Source organism: Tachysurus fulvidraco, chromosome 3 (assembly GCF_022655615.1).
Source record: "Tachysurus fulvidraco isolate hzauxx_2018 chromosome 3, HZAU_PFXX_2.0, whole genome shotgun sequence".
Classification (NCBI taxonomy): domain Eukaryota; kingdom Metazoa; phylum Chordata; class Actinopteri; order Siluriformes; family Bagridae; genus Tachysurus; species Tachysurus fulvidraco.
Window position 1 is genome coordinate 9326087 of NC_062520.1, and position 14850 is coordinate 9340936.

The following is a 14850-nucleotide window of genomic DNA, read 5'->3' on the forward strand; positions in this document are numbered from 1 at the left end:
GAGCCAGGTTTTGCTGGTGGTAGGTGAGATGACAGACCCTACCTGACTCCTGCCTGCGTCCAGCTATCTGGTCAAAAATGTGCCCTCCTCTGGAACCTGGCACATGCACATCCTCTGGGGTGACATCTCGGGCCCCGAAACACACTAAAGAAGCTGCGGGATCAATTCACGTGGCCCTCTTGAACTCGGAAGTCCCTGCCTTCCGCCAGGCTTGCTCCCAGTGTCATCTTTGTCGACTGTTGCTTTGTTGGACTCCTACGTCTCATTGGACGCATACCAAAATTTCAAAACACGTCAGATTTGTAGTCAAGGATCTGACGAATCAAACAAGCCCTCGCATGAGCCAACCAGTGCCTGTGCGGCCGAGATAGGCAGCTAAGAAGCCAATGAGGTCTCTCCATGCTATGTGGGTGACCCTCCCTTTGACTGACATTTGCTCCATCCAGTAGCGATTTGATGTTTCGCGAGCATCATAGCTCTTTAGCCAATAAGGAGACGATTCCGACGAGATGCAACATGATACATCTGGTGAGGGCGGGCTGTGCAATGAGCGTGCGCATATTAATTTTTTTCAGCTTTATTGCGCAATTCTCAAACGTTTCACACTCTCACACCTCAGGGTGTCAGTTTACAGGCATATTTTCACAGCAGACTTCTAGGCAGAGGGGTTCTCTTTGTTATAGGACTTTTGAACTAAGCATGCAGTCCTTTTATACAAAGTTATACAGTAAAAAAAAAAAACAAGAAAAACCTGAACAGACGGACATGTCCGTAGAAAAATATTCATATAAAATCCATTTTTGAGTCTTTTGACGTCATTTTTTTTTGGTGAAAGCCAAGACATGTGGCTATGACCCTCAGTTGTTGTTTACCAACCATCATTAAATACAGCAATGTATGTAATCAGTTTATCAGGTAAACAACTCAGACGGAAATAAAAAGTCACCATTCTAGCCTCTATAACTCTGTGTCAGTAAGGCTTAGAATCAAGCTGACACTTGTGTCAGAAACTAGAGACTCTCTTCTTTCCAAAGAGACCAAGCTCACCTCTGTGTGTCAAAGTATATGGGAGCTGTACCACTTTTTATGTGGGTATGTCATCTAGGCAAAAATCATGAAAATGGGGGGGCGACAGGTAACAGGTGTAAGCAGCTGAGGACATCCATCTACCACCAGCAGAATGATGGACTTGTGGAAAGGTTCAATCTGACACTGAAGAGGATGCTATGAAAGGTGGTAGAAGAGGAAGCACAGAACTGGGATCTCCTCCTTCCTTACGTCCTCTTTGCCGTCCGAAAGGCTCCCCAACCATCCACCGGCTTCACCTCATTTGAGCTCCAGCTGGAGCACCATGAGATCAAAACCCCTCCCGGGATTGTGGTTTGACAGCAGCCATATTAAGTCCCGGAAGCCTGCCGTTAGGGTATAGAGGAGGAGATTGAATGGATGCTCATAGCCCATGGCCCATAGGAGTCTGCCAGCCCATGGTCCAGCTCCATTGTGGTGGAGTCCGACAGAAGCCTCCGCCTCTGTAACAATTTCTGGAGGCTCAACCAGATCTTGGAGTTCGACAGATATCCCCTGCTCCAAGTGGATGACCTCGTAGAGCGCCTGGAGAAAGCCCGCTTCATCTCCACCCTAGATCTGGCAGGGCTACTGGCAGGTTGCTCTTGCCCCAGATGCAAAACCCAAAGGGGCATTCCTCCTTCTTGCCTACATGGGGTGCTGGCCACCTTTCAGCACCTGATGGACACCTTCCTACTCCCACAACAATTCTTATCTGGACGATGTCATAATCCCCTCCGCCATGTGAGCGATCACTTATTCCACCTGAGGGAGGTTCTGCATAGTTGGGGGTAAGACCACAAACGAAAATGATTGAAGCCATCAAGGAATACCCGGACCTTCTGAGAAGACATAGGTACGTGCCTTTCTGGGTTTGGTGTGTTATTACCAAAGATTTGTCCCTAACTTCTCCTCTGTAGCTTTCCCTGTCTCAGATTTGACGAAAAAAGGGCAAACCGGATCGGGTGCAGTGGATGAGCGATACAGAGCTGATGTTCCTCTGCCTCAAAAAGGTGCTTACCCCCCACCCTGTCCTAAGGAGCCATGACTTTGGCCTCCTTTCTGTCCTCCAAACAGACACATCTGAGACAGGCTTAGGAGCCATCCTCTCCCAGGAGTTAGAAGGGGAGGAGCACCCGGTCCTGTTCATATTGAGAAAACTGAGTCCTGCCAAGCAGAACTATGTCGCAGTGTCCAGCGCCATGGCCAACGCCGCTGACAATGCTCCCCAGCGCTACAGCACCACGGCCAAAGTTCTGCCAAAAAGCAGGGAGACAATCAGGAGCTTGGCTGTGGCATTCACCCTCTGACTGTGAAAAACAGCAGAGAACTAGGCTCAGCAGAGAAAGGGAGGTAAGAGGAGACTGTCTTAAAGTATCTGATGCGCTGTATCCCCTATTCTTTGCGTTTTCAGACTCTTCAAGCTGAAGGATGGACTGCCTGCCAACCTTCCCAAGGCTGCCTGGACAATGCTTTGCTGGGTGCAGCTCCATATTTCTACCTCTCTCTCTCTTTCTCTCACTCACTCCCTCAACCCCACTGCCCCTACACAGAATAAACTGCACTACGTGTGTTTGCCCACCTGACTTCCTGGCTAAGTGTTTTTCTTATTATTGCGCTCCTCTACCTTTCATTTGAGGATGCCCCACAGATGCGCAATAGGGTTTAGGTCTGGAAACATGCTTGGCCAGTCCATCACCTTTAACCTCAGCTTCTTTAGCAATGCAGTGTTCATGTTGGAGGTGTGTTTGGGGTCGTTTTCATGTTGGAATACTGCTCTGCGGCCCAGTCTCTGAAAGGAGGAGATCATGCTCTGCTTCAGTATGTCACAATACATGTTAGCATTCATGGTTCCCTCAATGAACTCTAGCTCCAGATAAAGACACTCCCACCACGATGCTTGACTTTAGGCAAGATACACTTGTCTTTATACTCCTCACCAGGTTGCTGCCACACACATGACACCAATCTTCTTATAGCCTATGCAATCTTTAGATCCTCAGAGGGTTCTTTGCCATGTGATGCTATGTTGAAATGCCTAATTGGGCCCAATTTTCCGATTTTCACTTAGGGGTGTATTCATGTTTGTTGCCAGCAGTTTGGACATTAATAGCTGTGTGCTGAGTTATTTGGAGGGGACAGCAAACTTACACTGTTATACAAGCCGTACACTCACTATTTTGCATTGTAGCAAATTCATTGTAGCAAATTTCATGTTGTCACAAGAAAAGATATAATCAAATATTTAAAAAAAAATATTTGTGAGGTTGTTCTCACTTCTGTGAGATACTGCATATGACAGCAGTTTAGAAAATGATTATTTTTAAAAACTTTTTTCCACTTATAGTTATAGTTAATGTTGTTGAACATCTGGAAAACAAGACTGTTATCATGTCATTCCCTCATCAGCCTTGCTTCTACTCTTTTTTTTGCTGTTTGTCATGTTACTAATAAACCATTAAATTCCTCTGTGCTGAAGAAAATCATGAATACTTATATCATAACTGCACCCACTAGTGCTGCATAATGTTCAAGGAGTAGGCAACATTGCATATAAGGAAATCAAATGGCTCCAATAAATCAGCATATTGCTTCTGGAAACTGTACAGTCAGGCCATTAACAATTAGTGTGACCTGTTTTAAGAGATTAAAAAAATTAATTAAAAATTTAAAAAAGTTTTTAGCAACTTGTTGACTTTCTAACAATAGCTACAATCCCCATTTTAAATTAATTCTCATGCAATACAAACGTTTTTCATGAGTTTTTTAATAGTTTATCAGATAAAGAGGAAATTCTGTGACACTGTTGTAGTGTTTTACATACACTAAATGGTCAAAACTATGGGAACCAATGAGTAATGGAACATCACATTCCAAAACTATGGCCATTAATAATGAGCTTCAACAGCATCCACTCGACTGGGACTTTAGTCTATATTTTGGATTGTGGCTGTGGTGATTTACCCAATCAGTTGCAAGAGTCTACAGTGGATAAGAAGGCCTATTGCAGCTATGCTTCCAGTTCATCCCAAAGGTGTGCAGGGGATTGAGTTCAGGGATCTGTGCAAAACACTTGAGTTCTTCTACACTAATCTTGGCAAACCATGTTTTCATGGATCTCACTTTGCGCACAGAGGCATTGTCATCCTGGGACATTCGAGCGTCTAAGTTCAAGTAAAAGGAAAAATTAATGCAACAAGAGTTTGAGGAACAGCCACATATGGGTGTGCTGGTCAAATGTCCACATACTTTCAGCTATACTATAAAACATTTAAAAATGGCAACATTTTCTAAGACTTTACAGCGTTTCATTCATTACATAAGCTATACATGTCTATTGTATAGTAAGTATTTTTTGACAAATAGCACAATCATATTCCCAGTTAAACACCTAAAAATAGATCCATTTTTTTCTGATGTTTCCAGGCAAACTAATCAATCTTGGGTCACAGCACTCAACTCTCACTTCATTTAAAGAGATTCCATAAAATGTGCAGGGTTGGGCCACTAAGAGGAAAGATATAAATGGATTTGGAGCTGAGAATCACACTCTCATCTGCTTATTATACAGTACGTGCAGATTAAATTACGCTTTACCAGAAGCTAAAACAGTATATGTGAGATTCTTTGAAATGTGCTATAATTTTTGGGACTGGCAAAATGTTGTCCTAATCACCTGTTTAATAGGAGGAAATTTCTAGAGGTTTTTGAATAGATTCTTCATATTAGTGTTGATAATAAACATTAACCTAGAGTTTTAAAATCTGCTTTACAAATTCTCCAAAAACATGCTGGTATATCTGTACATGTCAAGAATATGCTGGCTCTGCTAAATTGCACTTTGACATAAATAAGGTGTAAATTTGCATATGTTCTCTGCAAACTCCTTGTAGCCCTCATAGAGTGTACAATATTAAGAAGAAGAAGTCTTCATTTTTGTCAGATATACATTACAGTGTATATCAAATATCCCAACATTGGAATTTGGGTCAAAGCACTCTGGAAGAACTGAGGGTTAAGGGCCTTGCTCAGGGGCCCAACAGTTGCGGCTTAAATCCTGATCCGCCGGGTCAATAACCCAGAGCCTTAACTGCTTGAGCCACCAACACCCCCATATATATATATATATATATATATATATATATATATATATATATATATATATATATATATATATGTAGTATAAATATAGCACAAAGGCTTTATGCATATATTACCATTGTCTTAAGTGCTAAATTTAAGTTATACATGATAAAGTGTTAAGCATTTGAATTAGGCCTTTTTCATAAATGGATGGTGGTAAAAAGCAAGTTGCAGAGAAATGTACCTGACTGTGCCTATTCAATGTATTATTTAAAATGGGTGAAAACTGCATGATGAAACAGTGAAGCAATAGTGAGATCTGCTAAATATGCCCTTTCTCTACTGAACACCAATCCTCCCAGGAATGAGCCCTAATTTGTTTTATGTGACATATTCATTATAGTATATCCAGTAAGTTCTGTTTTTTTAGTATAACACTGCTTGATATTGTTCCTGAACAAGCTGTGCATCAGATTTGATGGTAAAATTAGTTTTCAATCTGGAGGGTATTATCTGCAAGTGGTGAAAATTGCATCAGTCAAGAATAACCTTGCCTTGTGTGTGTCTGAGAGAGAGAGAGAGGGTCTGGGGTGTTTTTTTACCTTGATGGGGACCAATTGTATATATATATATATATATATATATATATATATATATATATATATTTTTTTTTGCCAAAACATCAGCTTTTACTTAATCAAACAAAATACCATAAGAACCAAAATGTTACCTTCTGGTTATTAAGGTTAAATTAGATTAGAATTAGGTGTAAGGATGGCATTAAAAAAAATAGATTTAAAAAATAAATAAATAACAGAATGGTCCTCAAAAGGATAGCAGGACAAACAGTGTAGCGGGTCGATTAGAGCACCTATGTGCTTCCTGCTTTTGATTACTGTATTGGCTGGCAGGAAAGAAAAGAAGAGGAGGCAGCAACATTTAGGAGTGCAAGCTCATTCCAATCAATCACTGGTGAGAGAAAGGAAATACGATTAACGGTCTCACCAATAGAGGAGATCTGTTTAACTGCATCACAGTCACACTTTGCTGCAATCCCACATTCGAGTGTATAGTTTCCCTTCCCCCACATTTTTTCCCACCCAGAAGGACTGAGAGACAGGAAAGGAGCAGAAACAAAAGAACAACAAAGAATGAAAGAGCAACCCATATATACTGTATAGACTTTCATATAAAAAAGAGGGAGAAAAAAGAATTTGCGAAGCTGCTATCACACTGGCAAGCAAGGACAATGAGGGCTCAGGGGTGGCTTAGCAGTTAAATGTGGGTTACATATCACAAGGTCAGTGGTGCAACCTCCAGCACAGCCAAGCTGGCAATGGTGGGCTCTTGAGCAAGGCTTTTAACCCTCTCCGCTCCAGGGGTGCTGCATTATGGCATTCACTCACATTTGCTCTTAACAAACATCTGTAAAATTGTTCCACAGTGCTGTAACAGACTCATTGTAAGTTCTTGCTGCTAACGGTGGCCCAATGAGTTATTAGTTTTAGGGTGCAAACACTTTTTCACACAGTGGTCGTGTAGGTTTGGATTTTGTTTTCCCTTAATAATAAAAACCTTCATTTAAAAACTGCATGTTGTGTTTACTTGTGTTATCTTTGACTAATATTTAAGTTTGTTTGATGATCTGAAATGTGACAATCGTGCAAAAAAAAAAAACACTTTTTCACACCATTGTAAATACCTTTATGTAACTTAATACTAAAATTGACTATTTTTATTCTGTCTCTATACTTCTGTAAAGCTGCTTTGAGACAATGTGAGTAGTCAAAGGTGCTATACAAATAAAATGAATAGAACTGATTTAAAGAAGTAAAGTAGGTTGAATAAGATTATCAAGTACAAACAAAGTATCAATAAAAATGACAATTGGCAGAAATGAATGTTGGTTATTTTCCGTTTCCATTTTAAAAATTCAATATTGAGCCAGTTGCAAATGATCAAATTAATAAAACAACTCCCTATTATTCATTTAAATGTGCTTGGAATAATTTGCCCTTTATCACCAGATCTAATTCTAATAGTTTTTTTTTTTGCTGTGCTGTTGATAGATATTTGACTTTAGCCCTCACATATAATATCGCTTCAGTTTGGGCATTAGCTTTGGTCAGTATGAAACAATACACTGTATCGGTTTTAACTGAAAAACATACTGTGAGTAAATCCCCAGTGGCTGTGCATACCAGGTTAGGCTCAAGTCACTGGGGTTCCCAAGACTCATAATGGCTCCATTATCTCTGAAAGAAGCATCAGTCTTGAGATCACATGCTACGCTGTGGGGAATTTCTGCACGATCAGCCACGCACTAAGTCTGAGATGAAGCCATATTTCACACTCATGATGTGCTGATGGCTGCCTAACACTGTAAGTTGTATATTTCATGGATGGTTAAGACTGGATGTTGGAAATTTATTTTGGGAGTTAACTCTTGAATCTCCTGGCTTATTGTTTGTTTGTTTCATTTTAGGGAGCTTTCCAAGAATGCACTATAAATTACTCAGTTGCTACAGTAAAACTAATAGAAAAAGCATGGTAGAGGAGTATGTGATAGACCCACTTGGTCTTAATCCACTTATGAGTCCTGGGTATTTAGTGAGGAGAGAGAAGCCAAGTCTAAACAGTGATTACACAGTTACAGCAAACGCACAATTCAATTTTAAATGTTTTCATTGCAAAAGATGTTAAAAATCACTTAATTAAAAGAGCTCAGACACGTACTGTATTTCTAGGGAATGTAGGAAAACACACAAACACACTTACAAACACACACTTACTAGCCCTATAAACACATTCAGATTTGAAGGAAAGAAAGGATTCTGAGTCTGACATAAATTTTCGTATCTAGTTCAAATAAGATAAATAAATAAACAATTGCAGCTTAGGAATCATCAGGTTTTACAATTATTGAAATGCCGCTACTACTAATACTGCAACTACTGCTGTTGCTGCTACTAATGTTTCTGTTCATACTACTGTTACTGCTCCTATGCTCCTACTACTGCTTTTGCTGCTGATTATACTACAACTGCTAAAACTGCTACTATTATTACTACTACTACTACTACTACTACTTCTGATGTTGCTGCTGCTGCTACTACTACTAATAGATAGATAGATAGATAGATAGATAGATAGATAGATAGATAGATAGATAGATAGATAGATAGATAGATAGATAGATAGATAGATGTTTACTTCTGACTGTCTTTGGTTTAAAAAAGTAGCATTTTCTGAGATATGAACCTGTATTCTGAGAAACGATATCAGAGAAACAGCTGGAACCAGGACAGATTGGTAGCTACCATGGTAGCATCATAGATATATCTCAAAACTGATCTAACAATAGGAAATTGACAAGAGGCTTACTTTACAAGTATATACAGTATAACTATGTAGGTAAGAGTGTAGCTAGCTTACAGTATGTCATACACCCATGAGGCTGCTTTCACACATGGTCAGTACACCTATTAGATGAGAAACCAGTGAAACGTGACTCCTTTTAAAAAAATACAGCTACCGTGGGTGCAATTGTTCAAAATAAACATGCAAAATAAAGTTTTAGTGAAAAAGAAAACAGTCTTGTTACTGACATAGTTTTAAGAGATGTTGAATTGCATAATCTAAATACGACGCTAGGGCAGTTAGTTAGCCAACACCAGAGCCTTATATATTTAATGATCTATGCTCTTGTCAGGCGGAAGAACGTGCCAGAAACCGAAGTGCAATTCACAAGGTTTTGTGGAGAAAACAAAAGGGCAAATGCAGAAAACGGCAAACAAGAGCTTAGCTCCAGGTGTAGCAAAACCTGGCGAATGCGAAGACCAAAATAATGTAAAGAGAACTAAACTGTGAAAACAATACTGACACGTAGTGTACGTAGCTTGCGTAGTCCAGCAATGTTAGTCAGCCTAAACTGTAGAACAGACAATGAGCTTGTTGGGGAACGGAGGTTATATAGCCTGGAGGCTGATGAGTGCCAGGTGTAGCACATTAGTAGGTAGGAGAACTGCTAGGAGTGATAGGTTTGTTAGGTGAATGTGTGGCTGCTGGATCCCTGACAGCTCTACAATTTTTGTCATTCTCTCTTTTTTTTATTCTTCCTATAGGGCAAACTGCATTTTGTGTTAGAATACCCTGACACATAAACCAGACAAATAAAATATTTCCACTGTCAAAAGCAGCACTTTAGATGTGAAAAATCTAAAGGAAAGCACAATCGCAGACAACAAAGCAGGAATAAAAAACTCTGATGTCAAGGCTCAGTGCACTGCAAAACAAGTGTACTGACATACAAAACAAATCAAACAGCGTTTGAAAATCAAAATATCTCGACAAATTATTCAGCCTGAATGTTATTGTTCCATCATATAATCCAAACTACTGATACAGTTTGTGTGTGTGTGTGTGTGTGTGTGTGTGTGTGTGTGTGTGTGTGTGTGTGTGTGTGTGTGTGTGTGTGTGTGTGTATATGTATATATACAGTATATTGTCTGTTTCACATGTTTATTGTGGAGTGGGGAAATGAGTTGAGGGGTTACCTCTCTCTTCCAGATGGGGTTTATGGTGTTGCAGATGATGCTTGATCTCTTCTCTTGACCATGGTGGGGGAGAGCAGGGAAGATGCTGTGCTTTCCAGGGTGGATGGCGATCTTCAAATATGGATCAGGATTGAAGAACATCCCCTTCTTCAGACCCACTGCCTGGATGTCTGACATTAACCAAAGAAGAGGAGATGATAAGAATAAGTACATGATGAATCGCTTACCAAAACCCTCTGGATATAGATCTGTCAACTTGGATAAGTACCTTTTCAATTGTGAAGGAAACATATTTTAGATTAAATTCTAATTGTAGAATATGTAATTCTATAGTATGTATATGACCAGTATTTAGTACCATTTATGAATTCTTTTTTTTTTTTTTGGCCCCGTCTGAACTCAAGCAAATATTATAAAGAGAAATCTATTTTTATGGAAGTTAAAGAAAAGAACAGAGACAGAGAAAGTCCGGCCAAATGCTTTAGATCGGGGGGGGGGGGGGGGGGTATACGTAAAGGATTTGATGGGGGTGTGGATTTTCATTCCAATCAGGCATGAGCTGTACCTGATTCCACCTGTTTAATCAGTTGATCTTGGCATTCAGACTCAGGTGTGGCTTAAGCTTGGTTGGAATGAAAAGCTGCACCCACACCTGCCCTTTCTCAATAACACTTTGTTTAGTGTAGCTGACTTTTCATTTTAACATTTAACATACAGTTGATGTAACTCGATACGACTGAAGCACACTGAAAATGGCCTTGGTTATCTTGGAAAACGTCAAAAATTGTTTCTCTTTTCCATACATCTCAATCACAATTAAAGTTCTTGCATTTTAAAAACAGGTTATACTCAAAAATGAAAAGAAAGAAAATGCCTTTCAAATGTTCAGGCATTGTGGACATATTGACACACGGTATCTGATTTCAACCTGAAATGATTATGTCTGTTTCTCTATGGCATGTGCGTGTCTTTGCAACAACGTGAATTAAATGTTCACTATGTGAGAAAATCACACTCTGGTTGCAATATGGTTTCTTATAAATGAGGGTTTATGGTGTATTTTAGGCATATTTTATATTATATTATTATAGATTTTATTTCACTCAAATCCCAGTTTTACCTTTTTGGTTCTTCACTATAAAGTACCAGCCTTCCTACTACTACTACTAATAATAATTATAAGATTGTCACTCATAGCTGTTGTTTATACCCCTGTCATGTCTAGTGTATTAAGAGATCACTTCGATTTGTGTCAAAAGTGCCACTTCTGTCTTCCTCTGCTAAGGATTGATTAGCTCTCAGTGAGCTGGAGATCGTCAATGCCCTCTCTAACACGCTAATCCGCCGTGGTACATATATACAGTGCAGTATGTGTAGCAACATGTTAAAGTGCACTTGTTACCCAGGCAGAAGTGACAATGAATTAAATATAAAACAACTAAGCAGCTCTTGAAGCAGGGATGACTCACAAGCTCCATGCAGAGTAACGCTGTAAGGGTTGGAGAAGTTGCACAATTTACAAATCGCAAACTTAGCTGGATAAAACATTTAGATGAAAAGGTTTAATATGCATTAACCTAGTGCTAGTGAATTTAAATAAGTACAGCAAGAAGTCAATATATCAAAATTTTCATCTCTATTTAATTAGAGACCATCAATAAAATAAACTTGTCCATGATATTACTTAGATTATAACAGCTTTAAGCAGTTGATCTATCCCCATCCCATAAAAATGTCACTTCAAAGTTGATTATTATTCCATAACAGCATTTCCTGACATTTTATATATCTTCTCTTATAACACACTTACAAATTTTAATTTGTAAATTAACAACACTGTATTTTTTAAACAATGTTTTGAAACGTCTACAAAACAAGTGTAATAAGTTCCTGTTATTTTAATGTTACAACATTTATCAACAGTTGTTCCCTCACCAGCCTCTTTTTTTCTATCTATTGAAATTAATAATGCAAAAATTGCGAGTTAAGATATTACTGCAAAGCATTCTCTCCTAAATATCTTTCCATGGTGGAAAAACATGTTTTTTTGACTTGACATGACATATGGCTAAGTATGGTGACCCATACTCAGAATTTGTTCTCTGCATTTAACCCATCCGGAGTGCACACACACAGCAGTGAACACACACAGTGAACACACACCCGGAGCAGTGGGCAGCCATTTATGCTGCGGCGCCCTGGGAGCAGTTGGGGGGTTCGGTGCCTTGCTCAAGGGCACCACAACCTTTGGGTTACGAATCAGACTCTCTAGCCAATAGGCCATGACTGGATACACTGGATACTCCTTCCATAAATGTTACAATTAGTTATTTTAGTAAACTGATGATATTTTTAAAAGATCGCTACAATACACTACAAGTTCATGTAAATTAGTTGCTACTATAGAAACACTAATTTATGCGGACTAACGGATTAAAACACTATAGCTTGCAGCTAGCACTACAAATCACAGCTGTATTGTTACTAAAACTTAATCAATGCCTTCTCACCAAGCAGAATCACAAAATGAGTATAAATTTTTTCAATTCTTTAAGAACTTTTAGCCCCACATATGCTATGTACACACGGTATTTGTCAGGGTCTGCTTGAAATATTCCCTGCCAGAACATTAGGGGGCGTTTCATCTGTGTGTGTGCTTTGTCTCATGTCATGTGTTTTTGTTAATGCTCTGTGTTCACGTGCCTGCCATGCCCTACCCTTTAGTCTTCACACCTGCTTCTTATGTGTCCGTGATTACCTTCTCTATTTGTGTCTACTGTGTCATGTGTTCCGAGTAATGTCATCTGTTCCTGTATCTAGTTTCTTCTGTCATATTCAGTGATTTTTCTTTTGTCGTGTCATGTTACTGTCTTTTTCTTTTAGTGTTCCTGGTTCATGTAGTTTGTAATTTTGTTAATAACACCACACTTATTCAGTTTGTGCCTGGTCTCACCCAGTTTGGCACCACCGTTTTTTTCTGACAGTATTTAAAATATTATTCACATTTCTCCATAGTCTAATACATTTAATTATACATGTATTAGATTTGATTATATTCTATTGTGTTCTATGTATATTTATATCCTTAGTTAGTTAATGTTGGTTCTGTTCAAAAAACTAAACAAAAACATTCCAGGACATTATATGACGTGGATGTAATATGTATCTGACAAATAAAGAACCTTGAACATTTATAAAGTCGCACAAAACCTCATGAATCACATACTATCAGTTAGATGTATGTGTGTGTGTGAGTGTGTGAGTGTGTGTGTGTGTGTGTGTGTGTGTGTGTGTGTGTGTGTGTGTGTGTGTGTGTGTGTCCATGTGGCACTGTGTCATTGTTTTGAAACATTGGCATATGCACACCAGGTGCTAAGCATATCTCATGCTTTTATAGCAGTGATCTTGGCAGCCAGATGGCAAGAAGTATGAATAATTTCCTGCATATCTCTGGGCATTACAGACACAAGGGGTTCACACTCTGTACTTTTTGGTATGGTTGTAGGATTAGATGTATGAGATTATAGTCTTGAAGTGCAAAATAGCTATTTTAGTTCTTGACATTATAAGACACAATTTTAGAAAAATGGTTCCTCAGTGCATTATAGGTTTCTCTGTGATAGGGAAATGCTGTTGCAGGGATCTAAAAAGAACCTTTATAGGCTTTAAAGGCATAAACACATAGTTACAAGTCATGATATACAGTGCATCTGGAACGTTTTCACAGTGCTTCACTTTTTCCATATTTTGTTATGTTACAGCCTTATTAAAAATGGATTCAATTAATTTCTCAAAATTTCACAAACAATACAATATAATAACAACATGAAAGAAGTTTGTTTGAAATCTTTGCAAATTTATTAAAAATAAAAACTGAATAAATAAATAAATAAATAAATAAATAAATAAAAATCACATGTACATAAGTATTCACAGCCTTTGCCACACTCAAAATTGAGCTCAGATGCATCCTGTTTTCACTGAACATCCTTGAGATGTTTCCACGACTTGATTGGAGTCCACCTGTGGTAAATTCAGTTGATTATACATGATTTGGAAAGGCCCACAATTAACAGTGCATGAAGTCTAAGGAATTGTCTGTAGCCCTTCAAGACAAGATTGTATCAAGGCACAGATCTGGGGAAGGGTACAAAAAATTTCTGAATCATTGAAGGTCCCAATAAGCATAGTGGCCTCCATCATCTGTAAATGGAAGAAAAAAACTGCTCCATAGCATTCTGGGCCTTAGATTGGGGCAAAGGTTCATCATCCAACAGGGCAATGACCATAAGCACACAAAGGAGTGCAAAACAAAGGAGTGGCTAAGGGAACTCCTTGAATGTCCTTGAGTGGCCCAACCAGAGCACAGACTTGACCATAAGCGTTTCTGGAGAGATCTGAAAATGGCTGTTCACTGATTGGTCCCATCTAACCTGATAGAGCTTGAGATGTCCTGCTTCTTTAAATGGGAGAAATTGCCCAAAAATAGGTGTACCAGGCTTGTAGACAATGGCTGTGGATAGTTATGTGTGTTTTTTTTTTTTTTTTTTTTTTTTTTTAATTAAATTAGCAAATATTTCAGATTCTTGGGGTTCTCTGTGGTATTGATTGTAAAATATTGAGGAAGATAATGAATTTAATCCATTTTGGAATAATTGTGAATTTAAACTGACCAAACTTATGCTGATGTTCTCCAAAGCCCCTACTGTAATTTCAGTAGCTCCAGGATCGCATAAGTTTGTTATCTCAGAAATGAATGAAAAGTCAAACAACCTCCACAGTCCTTTCTGCATTTTTTTTTAAAATTGCTGCAATTTTTCTACAAATTCGGGCCAAGAGTCTGTATGATATTATCACAATGCACAATGTCTATCATAGAAAGTAATTGTCGCACATGTGGTAAGTGAAGAATCTTGTACTTGCAGTTTCATCAATCGAAGTATTTGTTAAAAAAGCACAAAAAACTTTGAAAGTTGCATTAAATCACAAAACAAAAATCACAATTAAAATAAAAAAATCTACAAAATCCTGGCGAGACTGTAAATTGATACAAATCCAAAATTAATGAAGTGTTTTGAACATTTATCAGTAAAATCTGAACCTCGGATAAGTAGAAAACTATTTAATCATATGCTGAAGCTTGCAT

The 14850-nt window shown here is 38.5% G+C and overlaps 1 protein-coding gene across 6 annotated transcripts in view; it reads right to left on the reverse strand.

Annotated features, from left to right (window-relative positions):
• LOC113644826 (E3 ubiquitin-protein ligase HECW1) overlaps positions 1–14850 on the reverse strand; it is an 84220-nt gene that overhangs the window by 38377 nt on the left and 30993 nt on the right. For all 6 annotated transcript variants that reach the window (XM_047811673.1, XM_047811675.1, XM_027149952.2 and 3 more), the window contains one exon: positions 9705–9874. In XM_047811673.1, the coding sequence (XP_047667629.1) occupies positions 9705–9874 (170 nt within the window). The remainder of the gene's footprint in view (positions 1–9704; positions 9875–14850) is intronic.